The 16851-nt window shown below is 51.2% G+C and overlaps 1 protein-coding gene across 1 annotated transcript in view; it reads left to right on the top strand.

The window, feature by feature from the left end:
* The window catches only part of LOC131208043 (AF4/FMR2 family member lilli), a 70849-nt gene that overhangs the window by 26521 nt on the left and 27477 nt on the right, over window positions 1-16851 (top strand). Inside the window, exon 2 of the mRNA XM_058200686.1 lies at window positions 6718-6835. Coding sequence (XP_058056669.1) covers window positions 6718-6835 — 118 coding nt within the window. The remainder of the gene's footprint in view (window positions 1-6717; window positions 6836-16851) is intronic.

Raw genomic sequence — 16851 nt, 5'->3', positions numbered from 1 at the left:
GCACTCGGCGTGCCGATTTACTGCAGAGCGGACACGCGGATCGGGGTTTAATTGGTGTTGGTTGTGGTTGTAGTGGTCGTGGTAAGACGGACGGCCGGCCGGCCAGGGTAGAACGCGTCTGCAAACTTTGAAGCAAGCAAGGTCCGATGCGAAAATTAAAATAAACAACTCCGATCACCTTGGGCCCCTTGCCTCTCGAGTGTAGAAAGTGTGCTGAAGGACCCATATTAAGTGCGAGTGAGAGAGAGCATTCTGCATTATATGACGTTTGGGACCCCATGGTTCTTTTATTGGCCACGAAGAAGTCCCGCTACTTCCAATTAGGAGGTGCAATTCAGAGGCAACCTTACGGCGGGCGCCAATGATCCGAGTCAATGTGTTTTTAAAAGGCAAACAATTAATTTTCGTTTCTTCGGCCTGTGCGCTGGATTGGAGTCAGCACTTTATGGGACTTTAATCGAAAGTTTCCCAAGCCATTCTTGAGTTGGCCATTAATGAGCAGGTTTTGGCGAAGCTTCGGCATCGGCATCTCGTATCTCGTCGGGAATTCGGTGGCTGCTAATCTGCTTATGTTGCACCACCAGTGCTGCTGCCTTTCGCTAAGCTGCCCGGTTCTTTCGGCTGCCGGGCCAATGCCGGGTGCGCTGAAACGCTTCCGGGAAGTCGTGGCGCGATGCGCACACTCGATAAGCCACGTGGTAATCAAATCATAAACCATCATATTTATCCAACGTTCGCATCGCGTCGTCGTCGTCGCCGTAGTCGTAGTACGCGCGCTCTAATGCTTCCTGTTGCGGCTGGGGGTCGTGTGTTCCTGCTCCTGTCGGACGGCGGGCGGCACCATCATGAAATCAGTGGCTTCTTTCACACATATGCTCTCCTCCGCGTACGGCTCCGTGGGCCGCGATGGGTTTCCGCGTTGATGATGTGTTCCGCAACGGCAGGCCCCTCGGGGTCGCAGATGATGGTGGTGCGTGCGGTTCGCAGCTCTGCACTTCCGGGCGTTTGGGCAGCGAGAACGACCGGTGCCATTCCACAACACACACTGCCAATTATAGAGCGGCGCGGTTGTGTGCGTTTTGCTGCGAAATTATGCAACGGTCGGCTGGAGAGAAATGTAAATAACGACACGGACGCCGGTGCCCTGCACTTGCCGCGGTTTTGTGTTTGGACGAAAATAATTTGATGTACTTGAGAAGGCTTCCATTTCACATTTTGGTCAAAAGATTTTTTTTCTTCCAAACCGGCATCGCAACTCGTGAAGTGATGGACATCGGTACGGCCAAAGTACAGTGTACACGCGTGATGCACTAGAAACCTTGGTTAAACTGATTACCGTGGCACTCCGTAGCGGAAAGCAAACTCAGAAGAGTTCGTCACCCTCAATTGCATTTATTCACCTAAAATTGCATCTAAAAATTTCCGAATCAATTAACGCCCGTAACGAAATTCCGTTCGGTCGAAGCTCGCTGAACAATTGAACTCCGGTGGCAGCAGAGCTTCAAAGGGGCAAATTGGAGGGTTTAATGTTGTTAGCAGCGCATATTGGGGAGTATTCAATTTTTGAGATAAATTGCTCGTCGACAGCATAGCAACATAGATTTTTTGTAGGTTTTTAGACATGAGCATGTAAAACATTTACGCAACATAATTGTGCGGTATTTCTTAAAATACGCGAGGATGCGCTTTCGGAGAGCTACTCATGAGGGGGTTAAATGTATGAATCGAAATTTAGTTTCGCAATTTGAATCGGCAACTAGTGTTTTGTGTCAGCTTCATCATCTCCTTCCGTTATCGTGATCCGGCGATCGGAACGGCATTGGCGTGAACTAGTTCGTTACAAATCGAATTCCGTTCACGAAGAGAGCTACGATACGCACCTCGACCTTTACCCACCCGTTGTGACGGTAGGGTTGCCAGTCACCGTGAAGCTGAGTGGCAGCATCGCTTCACTCACAAACCGATCGGCGTTCCAATTGAATCCAAATTGGGGAGCCAATCGAGAGCCACCGGCACGTTTCCCAATGACTGGTGGATGAGTTAGTTTAGCTTCTGTGTGGCTCTTGGTGAATGCGTAGCGGACATATTCGGTAGTGCCGCCACTCGAAAGGATGATGGTGGTGTTGCCTAATTAGCTATCAAGATATTGGCCGTTTTTTTTTCGGTGATCGTCCCGAGTAATGGATGGTAACGTTTACGGGGCCTAGAGATACATCATTTCGCAACACACCGGCGGACGGCAGATGTCACGCGAGTGGCGCGCGTAGTCGCCGATAAGCTTATCACATCCCGCGGCAGCCGTTGAGGTTGTGAGGGCGGCCATTAGAGAGCCGAGTTCGATTGGCGCCCTTTGGGGAACAGCCCAGCCCACCGGGCGTTGACTGAGGAATTAAGTTCCTGTGATTGATTGCCGTCGCCAATATTTGAACACGACCGTAGCGAACGATCAGTTCCCGCTCCCGGTGTGGGGGATTTGAGAAAAACAATTCTCGGGGAAAAAAGGCCACTCGACTTGGTCACCAAGCCACGAAAAAACGGGAAACGAATAAAAACTCCACACCACACACCTGTTAATGGACGGATAAAAATGGGCGAAGAAACCAGTTCCTACCCTATCTCAGCCCAGCACGGACGAAGCATATTAGAGCGCCCGCAAGCTGTTTCTGGAGGCATTCTAGCGGAATGGCACCCTCGTTTGGTCGGCCCCGCCCGGAGTAGGGCAGCGCAGCAATGCTGCTAACGGGTTTTGCGTAGTTACGCATAGAGTTATGCCCATCCGATCCCCTCGCAGGCCGCCCCCCATCGACTTGTGATGTTAACAACCCCCTCATTGGATCGGTTTTGCGGAGAGAGCACCCCGGGGCCTGGCGAAGCCGGGATTGACGCAACGTTACGGCCTCTCTCCGGCCTTTGATAACATAATCCAACAACGAACCAACGAACGGTCGGTTCTTTCGCTCTCGGTGTCGGTGGTTGGGGAACATATTTTTGCGGTCTGCTGGCCCGGTTTGGCCGTGTCGTCGTTGTGCGGTGGGTGGCACAACACAACACCACCCGCTAAACACCGCACTATCAGTGATGATGCTGATAAGCGTCGACGGTTTGGTGCGGTGTGTGCCGGGACCGGGCAGTCGCATGTGTCGACTCCGTTTCGTTGGCGGAAGTGAATGAGTGGCCCCGCTTTCGGTAACGCTTGGACGCGTTAGATGACGCGATTCGGATCGTGACCGGATCGCGCCTATGGGCCGCGGTAAGAATACGCAGAGAAATGGTGCGTGTGGCCATTAGTTGATAATCGGAGTGGTGTCGTTTTCGGTCCACTCCATTTTATTGGGAGCCACGGGGGGACCGTTCGTCGCAGGCCGATTGTATGCCGATGTTTCGGATGAGGGACAATTGGGCCCTCGAATTACACATTTCCCATCGTGTGTGGCTCTTGTGGAGGGGAAAAAAACTACGATTCGGGAGACCCACGAGCGGTGGATCTCGTGGGGAAATCACCCCGACCGATCCGGGCCCGGCGGAAGTCGTACATTTTCTTCTTCTTCTCCAAGTGGCCCGTCATCTAACGGGTGTTGAATGTAAAAAATCACCTCAGCCATTGTGTGCCGAAAGAGGCGAGACAGAGTGCCGCCGACAGTGACAAAGAGAGCAGAAGAGAACGCTCATTGAGCCAACAAACGTATATGATGAAGTCTTGTAAAGTGAAGCGAAATGCCTGCCCGGAGGAGAGGATGGTTAGTGAAATGATTTAAAGTAAAAAGCGAATTCCGGCGACTAAGGACGATAAAGGGAGATGCCCCCGGGGGACGCATACTCACGTTCGTCGGGGCCGACGTTCCGTTCAACGCAACGCATCCTTTTCCGTGCCGACGAGGGGGCATCGAGCAGCGAGCGAGCGGGCGAGCACCGGAGAGACAGGACCGGTAATGTCCATTAAGTATGCATGCAGCGCCACATCAAGGCCCCACTCGCCGGGCGCGCCGGGTGTATGTGCCCGAAGAGAGAGTGTGTACGTGTGCATCCCGGCGGGTGCTTTGACGACCTTAACACAGGCCGCCGCCACGTGCTTCTCCTTGCGTCCTTGCAGGGCGCCCCTCGGAACACCCCACCCCGCCGGGTTAGTCTAATGCGATGTGCAAAAACCGGCCGGGGAATGCACAGACACATACACGCGAGCACCCCAGTAGAGCTTTTGGATGAAATTGTGAAAATCCGACCAAAGTTTACGCCGGAGGGCGGCCGGACGGCGTAGGAGAGCCGGGGGGACACGGCCGAGAAAGAAAGCATGAAATGATAAATAAATTAGCATGCGAGCAGCAGCAGCGCTGTAGGTTCCGGTGGAGAGGAGGATATTGCTACGGTGGCAGGGATGTGTATGTCCATCGTGAGAACGCGTCCATCTTGCCGCTCGAAGATTGGGTCTCGGCTTCAAAGGGAAAACGAAAGGGGAGAGAATGTGCCTCGCCCTCGTCTTTAAATTGTCCCAAAGCTCGGACGCATGACGTGTCTTAGCCAGATCCTCCTGCTCCTGTCAGTTCTCTGTCTCTCTCTGGGTAGGCCAGCGTCACCGACGCCCGTTGGTTCACCGTTGTTTAATTGATACTTTTTGAATATGCAACGAGTACTTCCGCTTACTCTTTTGCAAAGTAATCAAATCGACTGTCAATTTAGAGTCTAAATGCTCGTAAATCTCTCCGTAGGAGTAGCATGTGGCTGGAGGCGTCCATCAATGGTTCGTGACGGGTGTTTAGTTTATTTTAAAATTAAAAGTAAACCAACCACACGTAATCCATCGGAAGTGGTGATACAGCGGTAGCAGTTAAGTTGTTTCCCAATACCCATATAAATTACTAACAATGATTATTACGGACACAGTCTAACGGAGCAAATAACGAATATCTACTTATTGATAATAATGATCGAACTGAAGGATGCTGCAGAGCATCTAATATTCTAATTGACATAAAACGACAAAAGATTTGCTTAACAAAATATATTTTCGTTGAGTTTTTTTCATCAAAACATGTACGAGTAACAACGGCTAAAACTAAGGTAGTCATGTGTTTATTTATCAGCAACCTTAACAGACCTTGACACAGTTCGCTTCATCCGTAAAGGTCTGATTAATGATTGGTTATTTTGTCGAGGTAGTTGATCACCTGCTTGATCGATCGATCCTTGGAAATGCGTTCCCGAGACACAGTTGGCCATTCGCAAGCCACATGAATTCATCCTTTCCCGTTTACTCCGATGGCGTAGTGCACGTGCACTGCACTCAATTTCGATCCATTACTTCTTTTTCGTTCGATTCGAGCAGTTTTGAGTAGCAATGAAGTTTGCGGTTTTTTAAGAGCAAAAACTAGCTTTCAAACAAATTTCGAGATTTTTTTAAATTCAAATGTGACGCTTAAAACATCCATAGAACTTCCTTATGAACCCGGAAAACCAGAATTGGCCCAATCGGTTCGTCTCTGTTGGTTGGCTCCCAAATTCGAGCCCTAAGAATGAAGAAGACAGCGGAAATCTGGGCTTGAATGGGGACGGAAATGTGTGCGCCAGGTCCAGCAAATTAACGGGTTTTGGTAGCACGAACTGCTGTGTAAAAAATCGCACCATTGTGTCCCCTATTGCTTCCCCCCCAAAAACGGTTCCCCACTGTTTCCCCTTGGCAGTGAAACAAAAATGGAATAGTGTTTCACGGTCACCATCGCCGCCGCCGCCGCCAGCATGGCGCGGGCATTCCAGCGCCGCCCCAAGGAGAGCAAATTAGATTTATGCGTAGCTCATCACCATTCAATCGATGGCCTTCAGTCACAGAAACGGCAACAACTAACCGGTCGCTACCGCCACAGTCCCAGCCGGCGTGTGTACCAGATTCCGACAAGGCCACCACCGCCGGCAGGGAATAGGTTTTATTGCGATGCAATGCTCGGCTTGGTGGAGAGTGTTCGGCGTTCGATAAACCTCGAGTCCGGGCGAGCGGACGATCCTTAAAGGAGTGGACCGAACGGGGAAACTTTGTTGCTAGAGTTCCGGGTTGCTGCTGGCCCCCGGAAGAGGCAACAGGCGGGCCGGGAGCAGTTCGTGTACAGCATTATAATTTCCCATTCGTAAAAAGGTCATTCGTCGCGTTCCGCTCTGGTTGTGGTGGCGATTCGATGCGCTTCGCTTCTCGGTTGCGACCGCGAAGACAGTGCCGGGTGCCGCCGCGGATGCGTGTGGGACCTTTTTGTGTTTGAACGGCCCAATCTGGGTCCCAATTCGCTGTGCGCCGTCCCGATCGATTGGCCAGTAGGAGGGCACTCCCCTCCATACGTGATTTCTGTGGTGCGCTCTGCGTCTAGCTTTTTAGTGCTGTATGATTGGCCGCACCGTGCACCGGGAATTTATGTGACCATCATAAAACAGCGCGCCACGCAAACCGCGGGCAGCAGCGGGAGAGGAAGAAAGCCACGAACGGTTGGCGAGGAATTTTAATGCTCTGCGCGCCGTGGGATTGGCTGCGGCAGGAACCGCACGACGATGCTGCGTTTAGCGTCACGGTTCCCGCGCACTGTGGGGCCGAATCGATGGAATCCATCGAGTGAATGGCAGTTATGGCAGTTTCCCTATATTCCCATTCTTTGAGCGGTGCACTTTATTCATTGTTTAGCGCGTCGTTTATGAGGCACACACAATTTCATTCTGTTTCTTCCTTTTTCTTTCACCGAACAGGCACGATGAGCATGATAGGATGGAGCGTCGAGAGCGGGATAAACTGGCCCGTGCCCAGCTGCATTCCGAGCGGGAGCCGGAACCTACTGGCCCACTATTCACAGCGCCGTTTAAATTGGTAAGTGCCGATTGATTGAGCTACTCTGGCCAACATCTGGTCTAGCGATAACAACGTTCGTGAATTCCAACGCTATCCCGTCAATTGAACGAACGCTGGGATGGGCAATAAAGTAGGGAAGAAAATTCTTGACCAACTGGAAACGCAACGAGGAATCTGCTTGGACACTCGTAGAGGACGAGAGTGTGAAATGCTTCACTTACACATATGGCCGTGCTCGTCACTTACGATCGCGCCACATCAATCGAGCAATAATGTTGATTTTAATCTCCTTCCTGGAAATTGGTCCCAAATTTGGTTCTAATTTACCCCCCACCAGGGTTGGTAGCGGATCGATACTCGATTTCCATAATTGTTGGTGGGACAACCCCGGCGGAACTCGTTTCGAGTGATGCCCGTCCCCCGTATTGGCTAAATGAAAACTGATTGCCTCCGATGCTTTGTGGTTGGGGTTTTCTCGCAAAAGAATCCGACCTCAGGAAAAGCGACCACCGTTTGTTGGTTGGCCTGGGAAAGACCTGCTTCCCGCGCGTTCGTTCGCCCAGTTGGTTCTCCAGCCACTATCCAACTTGACATCTTGACTTGGCCGCCCTCTGGTGGTGCGTGTTTGTGTGTGGCCACATGCTCCTCTGCCGTCGCACGTCACTGTCAAGTGTTGTGCCACCGAAATACGTACACACTGGCCGTCCCCGACGAGAGATACCAATCTCGGGTTGGAACTTAGATTTTCATGAATCACCCGAGCGGGGCAGAAGAAGCTTCAGGAGTGAAGCAAGTCGGTCAAGCTTGAGCTTCAAGTTTTTGATTCGATCTCAAGAGCAGCCAGAAGGGAAGAAGAGACACACCGGGGGGGACGAAGAAACTCAATATTTATCCAACCATGAACAACCCTTTCCCGAGAAGAAGAAGAGTGTGTTCGGTTCGGTGCCGACAGGCAACAGTGTACCGTGTTGGGTGGGTGCTTCTCCGGAGCGCACTTCTGCCTGTCTTGAAGACTGCGTCTCCGTTTCAGCTGGTGGCGCCGATCGGGGGCCGGTTTCTCTGGCGGTGCTACAATTTCGGGGTGAGCCTAAGACTCTAAGACCCGGTTCGTCTATTTGGCTCGCGTGTTTTTTGCCCGCTTCTCACCATCCACGCCGCGGTCTTCGAAGGGAACGACGGACTCGGATAAATCAAAAACGAGTTTTCCATGATACGCTTCTTCCTGGGGTTTGAAAGGCGCATTACTCTCGTGACCCCCGCAAGAAGTCTGGTTCAAGTGAAGGTGCCGTGGTCTTCCCTGACTTCTGCATTCGCCAGAAGGTTTATTAGATTGCTTAGCAGAGACAGATAGAGACGGACGGAGTAAAATCGGTTCGAACCTTTCCGAAGGTTTCGACCAATCCATTGGCCACCACCGTAAACCTCCTTGCGCCAAGGCGTCTGAAGGCGTGTGTGGACACACAAGGCACACACACAGAGCCTTCGAAGCACATCAAAGCGGGTTTTACGATGAGCCGGTACCACCGGAGCGTGTCGAAAGTTTTCTGTCGGTCTTCTTCGATGGTGTGTAGTGGTGTCCCTTGGTGCAACAGTCCCGTCCAGAGTGCCTTCCTTGGCCTCGGTTTCTGCTTTTCTTATCGTTTTCTTGTGTATAATTTGACCACTTTGTACACAAACTTGTCTGACCGACCCGACTTTTCCGGGTTCTCTCTGCTCACCGTACGGAGGGAACCCCGAGTGTCCAGGAAGTCGGTAGCCCAAGCGAAATGGTGTTCCCAGTGATCTGCACCTTTTTTTTCCTGTTTCGTGTGATGGTCTCCATATTATGTCCTTCCTGAGCAGAGTAGCGCGCAGTCTTCGCAGGATATCATTCCTGGTACACTAGCGGCCACACAGACACACAAACACGTGCACATTACTTCCCGAGTGCTCGCGATGAAGAAACTCACCCGTTCGGACCCCCGTTGGCTAGGACGCGCAGGATGTTGGGAAATATTGGTAGCAAAGTTTGCACCACTTTTGCAGCTCCATCTCGGGGACACGGCAAGGCCGTAGACGACCGGGCCGGCTGGGGGGGTACACCAGCCTCCAGCACATCAGCTTTTAGATGAGTTTCCTGCAGCACACGCTCCTACGGTCCGTGGCGATGGTTCTAGAATCCATCCTGCTGCTGCTGATGCCAGGGTTGGTGCTGGTGCTCTGAACAGCGCCCCGAAGGCGCCCAGGATGCGGACTTACCTACAGCTCCCGACACACGGAGGACATAATTTGGGGTTGGCTGCTGCAAAAGTCGGGGGTCCTTCCTACCTTCTCTCCCACCACTGCTGGAACTTTTCGCGGGCACTCGCCTGCCGGCTCCCTTGGGGCGGATTATTGTCGAGAGAAATTAAGGCAAAAAGACGAAAATAATAAAAGTGAAGCACAAATTCTTTTCCACTTTTCGGTGAACCGAAGAAAACGATGGCTGAATTATGTAGCAAATTTTGGTGCCCCGGCAGAGGACGGGCACACATACTCGCGCACGTGTTTCGGGAACGTGTCCCACGTGAGCTTTGGTGCGCCGGGTTCGGTTCGGTTCGGTTTGAAGTGGTGTCACATTTGCTCCCTTTTTTGCCAGATCACTGCACCGACGGGAAACAACCCCCTTCTTCGATGGGGGAGTTTGAATGTGTTCCGTAGAGCATTTTTCGCGTGTCCTTTTTCCGTGGCCAAAGGGGGGTTCCTTTGACTCGCCGGAGTGTGGGCGAAATTAAAAACGGATAGCGTTCGGTTTGTGTTTATCATGCCGGAGTCATTAGCGGTGGGTTTGGGAGGCTGAGTTTTGGAACTGGACACACAATGTTTTACCGCTTCAGCGCTCTCTCTTCATCCAATTTCGGCGCGGACCTAAATTCGAGGACATTTTGGAACTTCCTGTGAGGTGATTAAAACTCGTCCCGCCTTTCTTTCAACACACTACTTTGTATGCTCTCGAAAGCAGCTCTCGGATTCCTCCGGGTGTTGACGAAAGAGGCCGATCGATATCCTAGCAATGCGCGCTGCTTCCGTCGATTTGCGATGGCAGATGGCACGCTCTCTCTCTCTCTCCCTCTGTGCTGTACTTCAGTCGCCTCCAACATCAAAGCGGTTTCGATTGCACACACATTTTGCATGCATTCTATGTACGCCCCGCGACCCTCTTTCGGTGCATAACAAATGCGAAGTGAAGCGGAAGTATGTAAAACAATCACTCGCAACACGGCAGGAACAACACGGCTACGATGGCTACCCGTCGTAGGGATGGAAGATGCACCGGCTTTGAAGATGAGAAGCTCACCTGCTCACGTGGAGTGTGCCCGCAGGGACCTCGCATCCTGCCGGGTGCCCGCAGGCTTGTAATTTCTTGTGCGCAACAAATTTCTTTCAAGTCGAAAAGTAAACTTTTCTTTTCAGACTTTACCCTGTTAGCGGGTGCAATGTGCGATGAGATTATCCTCGCGGGTGTGTCACACCTTTGAAGTGGCCGTGCGATGGGGTGTGATGTAAAACAAATTGTGTCCTTCGAGTGGGATAAATATTCATTCCTCTATTTGCATGTGAAAAATGGCGATCGGATTTGTATGCGGCCCTTGATTCGACCTATTTGATTTATCTTATAATTCCGTCTTCGGAGGCAAAATTCGCTCATTTATTTATTCGCGCCATCGTGATCCGTATCAATCATTCAAAGCTCCACCATCGTGGGCTCACCGGGTGACATTTGAAGATCCCGTGGTGCGGTGGTCGAAGAAGCCGGTCAAACAGATTAAATACGCCGGTCACTTACCGGTCGCTCCGCTTCGCCGCGCGCCATGATGGATGGGTCAGCATTGCTGTGCATAATGTACCACATGTTTCCATGTGCGCCGCCCCGCCGCGATCCTTGTTGTCCGTCCGCGTCCTCCGTCACAAATGAGTCAGCAAACCCACCGAACGGAGGAGATTGCACCTGACAAAGCAAACACTAATTACCATAATTAGTCGTTGGAAATTGTTTCTGGAACGTGGCGGTGCGACGTCGACAGAAGGAAGGTTGATAGCGGCGCCGCCGCAACCCGGCAGGCAGCATAAAACTCTTTCAACGGGGGGCCGCATGAGTGTGTCCTTCGTGTGGTGTGGCAAATCGAAAGGAAAAAGTTGTGTCATGTCGTCAGTGTTTGGCGAAGGCCACCGTTTGGTGGATCGATTGCCGACGGTTCTGTGTGGAGTCAAAAGTGGAGTTGAAACAACAACGGCAGGAACGTCGTTGGCATCACCAAATCCGGTGACAAACTGCAAGTGAAAAGAACATTTTTTTTGCTGACGATACGACGTCCGACGTGTTCGGTGAATCGGTTAAGGACTCTCTTGTGGGTCGAATTTTGGCTCCGTCCACTTGACGTGGACTTGAAAGGGACCGATTTGCCCCAATAAACCTTCATTACGGTGCTCCTGTTTAATCTGTTGGCGTACATTGTGTTACGGGCGCATCGGCAAAGAAAGCAAAAGGTGGGTAAGTTCCTGCGCCTCCCAAGAACGAAATGATGACGGCAAAAAAATGGGAAATCATACATCCGACAGAAAGGCAGTCCGTTTTCGTGGCGTGGAAATTTTCCTTCAACAAGTGCAAAGGCCAATGGCGCTCCGGTGATAACCTTTGACATTATTGACGTTTCTTGCCGTGGGTCCTTAGTCTGTAGTTGTCATGACGGTTTGACGGTCGCAAAAAACGGGGCCAGTTTATTTCCTTTGCGCCCACCGAAATCAACCGCCTTCAGACGACGACGAAAACCTTCGCCCGAAAGCGAGGTTTCAGTTCCCTCGGTAGCAGGCACGGTGACGGAAAATAGAACGGTCTCTCTCGGTCTCGGTGTTTATAAATGGAAATAATTGATCGATAAAATATGTGAACGGTAGACAAATCTAATCACGAATCTGACGATTAAATTTCCCCTTCAGCGGGCGGCGAGAACGCCTTCATTGGTTGGCGGTGGCGCTCTGGCGTCCAGGCTGCTGAACTGCTGCTGCCGTAGGACGATAGGTCGGGCCGTTCCTTGCGATCGGGAAAATGACGTGCACCCACCGACGACATCCCGAAGCTTTTCGGGCGAGAAAATGAATTAAGGTCGATATTTACGGGGGCGAGTGATGCGGGGGGCTGGCTCTCCGCTGCCGGTGATGGATCGCTCCATTGGATGGGTCGAAAGTTGTTCAACTGCACCGCAGTCATATCCACCGTCCACCGAAAAGCTGTCACTTTGAATCGAACATTCGCTGGCGAGGTTTCGATGATCGGTTACCGTTGGCGTTGGTGGCATCCTTTTTCCTGCGGGGCGGTGGTTCATTGAACGATGGCATAATCTTTGCCGATGGCTGTCGATTCGATTCGGCGCTTTGCGGTGTCAGATCGCGTTATAAACTGTGTTTTATTATAAAGGGCCGTGTTTTATTTCGAACACTTGAAAAGTGATTTGACAGTTATCACAACTTTTTGGCCTCAAGTGCTTAACTTACTTAACTTGTTTTTGATACTTTTTATAGTATTTACAATATTTATATAAAACTTGTAAATCGCCCTGAAAGTCTCATATTCCCCTGAAACGCTCAACCGAGAGATGCACGGATTAAATCCACATAACTACCCGGTTGATTGCACCATTGGAGCCCCGGGGCATAATCAATGCGCTGAGGTGCGGGTATGTGAAGAAGATGCAAATGTCACCTCGCATGATGCATTTCAACCCGACCCGGTCCTGCCCAGCACCGGGTTTGCGTAAGAGCGCTTCGAAGCAGACGCGCACTGGCGGTGGCCAAAAATGCCGACAGCATCCGTTCGGATCGGCTCGGCCCAGCAGACCAGCCGACGATGACGACGACGACGACGACATACTACATCACATCTGTCATTTGGGTCCCCCTCGGTCGGTCGGCCGGCCGGAATAATCACCTCGCTTACGCCCGGGACCAGCCGCGTTCCAGCCGTGGCCGCGCACCGTTCATCGCAAAATCGGTTGCAGAATGATCCGGTTTGTTGCAACTTTAATTACACATCGTTCCCGGCGTGGGACGTGAAGGGCGGCAGTTTTGTTGTGGATGTTTGCAGATTGAAGAATGAAATGCCGGGAAAATGCTCCTCCATGCCGTCCCGTGCCGTGCCGTGGTAGGCGAACGCTTTTCCGTGGGCTTTGGAACGACTTCCACTTCCACCAGCGGGACCCATGGTCTCTTTTGCACTTGCGCGAAGTGCTGGAGTCAAAGTTTTGCACAATATTTGACGGACACGGGGGGCGGCGCGCTGGTGGTGGAGCGGTCCCGGCAACCACACGGTGCACATTTTTGGTCCTGTGGTGAAAATATGTAGCCCGCTACCCGTCGTCGTCGGCATTAAAAGAAGAGCGCTCGGGAGGCTGCTCCCGTCGCAATCGAATGCACATCAACCACGGCGAAGCGCACCAATACCTTTTGGGGGGGCCATTTCATTCCCAACGTTTGCGCAACATATTGCGCGAAAGGCGCGAATGGTGCGAATGGTCTCAAAAGGAGTTTGCGTGAAACCATTGTTGGGTGCGCTTTTTAACGGAAAGTGTTCGAGAAATGTTAAAAAACTGGTCGTATTGTCAATTTTTGCAGCTTTTAAGTAAAATTTCGAAGTAAGAGTAGAGAAAGATTTTTTAACTAATTTCAGTAATTTTGTTGATAATGCTCGATACTAAATTGATAACAATACTGTAAAGTTAATTCAAAAGGCCCACAATGAAAACTTTGCCATGGGTAGTGAAACGAAGTTTGCGATCGGAACAATTTGAGTAATATGTGAAAACATGAGTAAATCTGCTTTTCGAATCACATTTTAAAGATGTGGACAATTAGTTTGACCTCCCAAGAGCAAAACTATGACTTTTAAATGATATTTTGGTTGAATCTCGTGTGCTTGAAGGTTTCGGTTTTTCACATTTAATTCCATCTTTTAGCTCAGTATCAGTAAAACAACTAGAATAGCTTTAGTTGTTTAAAGGTGAGAAACGACCAATGAAAACATTATTTTGTTTCTCAGCTCAGCGAAATATTCTAGTTTAACGTAAAAAATTCAATGATATTGCCGAAAATGTTCAACAAAATGAGACTAAATAATCCATTGTAATGAAAATGAAGGTCCTGTTCGTCGTATTAATACTGATGGGCGTAAGAGCAAATATTCGCAAAATATGTTATTTCATTGAAATAAGCTTTGGTTCGTACTTATCCACCGTACTTGACGTAGATTGATCCCCGGAGCAAGTTTTACATAAATCCTATCCCCCTCCGGCACTGTTCCGGGGTGTGCGGTAGATCACAAAGAGGACAGTACTTTGCAGAACACGGTTCATCATGCGCGATGTGGAAAGAAAATAGTAATGAATGCAAAATGTCAGGAAAAGAAGTGAGTGAGCAAAAAAATTCGCCCCGGCACTTCCCGCCGGAAGTGATCCGGCACGAGGTTTGTTTGGGGGTTGTTTTCCCCGGTTCGTTCCCGAAACCGGCCGGTCCGGCGATGTGTATGTGTGCGTTCCCAGACGTGTGCGATTGCATTTTGTGCTGCGCTCATAAGCTTATGAGAGGTGCTTTCGAAATGAGTAACGACCGGGGTGGCCGCCTAGGCTGCTCTGCTGCTGTCGGCCATGCCATGCAAGTTTGGTAGATGGGCCCCCCACACACAAGTGCGCTGGACAATCCAGGCTGACTGGGCGGCCGGCAGGCTGTGTGCGTGGGTTCATAAAATGCAGTGATTCGTGCCAAATGTCCTCGCCGCGTCCTATCGCACCGCGCGCAGTGGAACGGCCGGAACACATTAAAAGCACCGCCGGTTCGCGTTCTGCCGCGCGCCCGTGAAAAAGTTTCGTCCCCGCCGGGTGCCGTAATTCCCATCGCCAAAGGAAATGCGGGACAAATGGTGCCCGAAAATAGTCGGTACTAAGGTTGGTAGTTCCGACGACGATCCTCCACCGACGACGACGACGACGACGAAGGAGCGAAGGATTTTTCGGGCTACCTACGACGGGTTTTCGGCGTACAAAGCGATAGGTTGTCGCTTTGGTTTACGTGCTGCGCTTCGTCCGGGATGTGCATATTTTGTTTTTCTCGTTTGGCTCGGTTCGTTCGTTGTGCACGGTGCCGGTCGATGTGCAGATGCACATCGCCGCCGTCCGTGCACTTGCAGCTGCAGGGCTCCGGCTCCGGGTCTCTTTCTCGTGGCCGCCCTTCGCAGTAATGAAATGGAATGGATGCTGCTGTGGGATGGCAGCAAAAAATGGACAAATAAATAAATAAAAAACACCGGATTGCCGTGCGGAACCACCGAGCGTTGGTTGCCTCTTTTGCGGCCTTCTTCTTCATGTTTCGAAATACGGAATGAGATTTTATGCTCAATCCTTTTGCACTCTTGTCGCCCCTCCCGGTTCGGTTCCCGGCTGTGTGTTGGGGGGCTTGTTGCACTGCGGAACAGATGTTCTCCGAGTTTTAATTTCACATGACCGGATAATGGTGTTTTTAAGGTTTCATTTCTATCGCTTGTTGTTGTGTGGAATAGAATGATAAGAAGACTTGAGAATGTTTTTTAGAAAACTATTTCTTTTTGAAATATGGATAGTTGGTCTCTCAATGGTCAATTCGTTCGTAATATTTGTGTAAACATAACCAGAACTAACATCACTTCTGGCTCAAATAGCCCTTAAAAGCGCCATTCATAATGCGCACACCCGATAACCGCCAGCGAAGGAGGGCTAACTATCGCTTTTGGTGCTCGTTCGGAACTTTATGTGACTTGGCGAGCTTTGGTTGAAGCTCAGCGTCCAAAAAAAAAAAAAATATGGGTGAATAAGAAAATATACGACACCCACTTCAGCTCGAGTTCTAGAGTGCCACCGTAACATCGACCCGACCCCCCCCTTGGTCCCCCCACCGGTGAAAGCGAAAAGCCAGAGAGAGTGTGGGAAAATTGAATTTCAATTTTCCATTTTACTCACGCGCGCCCGCCAGCCACACGCGGGCCCCGGCGGTCGAGTCTACGTGTCGGTCGGTGGAGAGATAAGGAGAAATATGGATGTCCTTCCACCGGCGTGAGCGGGCCAACCGCCTCCGTCTCTCTGTAAGGATATCGCGACCGTGTCGGTCGTCGCGTGGAGCTGCCGGGAACTCGCAGGACATTTTATCGCCTATTCGGTGTAATAAGAGTGTCGAGGTGGGGTCGTTGAGCAGCGGCACCGGCTTTTTTGCCACCTGCAACAGCACCAGCTGCACTCCCACACACACACACACATCTTCTTTCTCGGTGGGATAAAAAGGGTTTTGATCCGAGCCACGATCCGGTGGCCACCAATATTCATTTTCCGTCTTTTCCGGTTCACGAGTGGTTCCGGTCCTGCCGCTTCGTAGAGCCGGGAGAGCCGGGAGACCAGCGGAGCGGTCCCCTCGGGGCGGGTGGTAGTGTAATAAATTACAATTCAGTGCTCCTAACTGTGAAGAGGCCCCAGGAATCCCAGTGGGGGTGGTGCCGGATCGGGGCGGATGTCCTGTGACAGGCTTCCGGTAAAAGTGCCCTTTTGTTTGTGGACCACCCCGGTCACCCTGGTGGGGGTGGCCAGTTGGCGGTGGGTCTCCCCAGTAAATGTCCTTTTGTGCCGGTTGGTCCGTTTTCGTTGGGGCAGCATTTTTCCACGCTTTAGCTGGTGGCGCTCCGCCGGACACATTCCGGTTTTACGTTCGTATCTACTCGCCTGTTTGCTGTTTCGAGGATTATTGCGAGCTTTTCGATGTGTAAATTCGTTGCCGGTGGATTGGATCATCCGTCGCGCGCCGATTGACGGTGGACGTCACTTTGGGTGACAGCGCACCTCAGTGGCGGAATGCAAACGATCCGTAATTCGATGGTAGTTGTGGATCTGTGTGCGTCCGAAATAAATAGCGACACTTTTGGCCCTCTTCTGGTTGTGGTCCTCGAAGGACTCTCGCGGCACGCTCTTCTCTAAAGCTCATTTCAATTGAACAAAGTGCCACAACGG

Source organism: Anopheles bellator, chromosome 2 (assembly GCF_943735745.2).
Source record: "Anopheles bellator chromosome 2, idAnoBellAS_SP24_06.2, whole genome shotgun sequence".
NCBI classification, from domain to species: domain Eukaryota; kingdom Metazoa; phylum Arthropoda; class Insecta; order Diptera; family Culicidae; genus Anopheles; species Anopheles bellator.
This window is presented reverse-complemented; position numbering and strand designations above follow the sequence as displayed.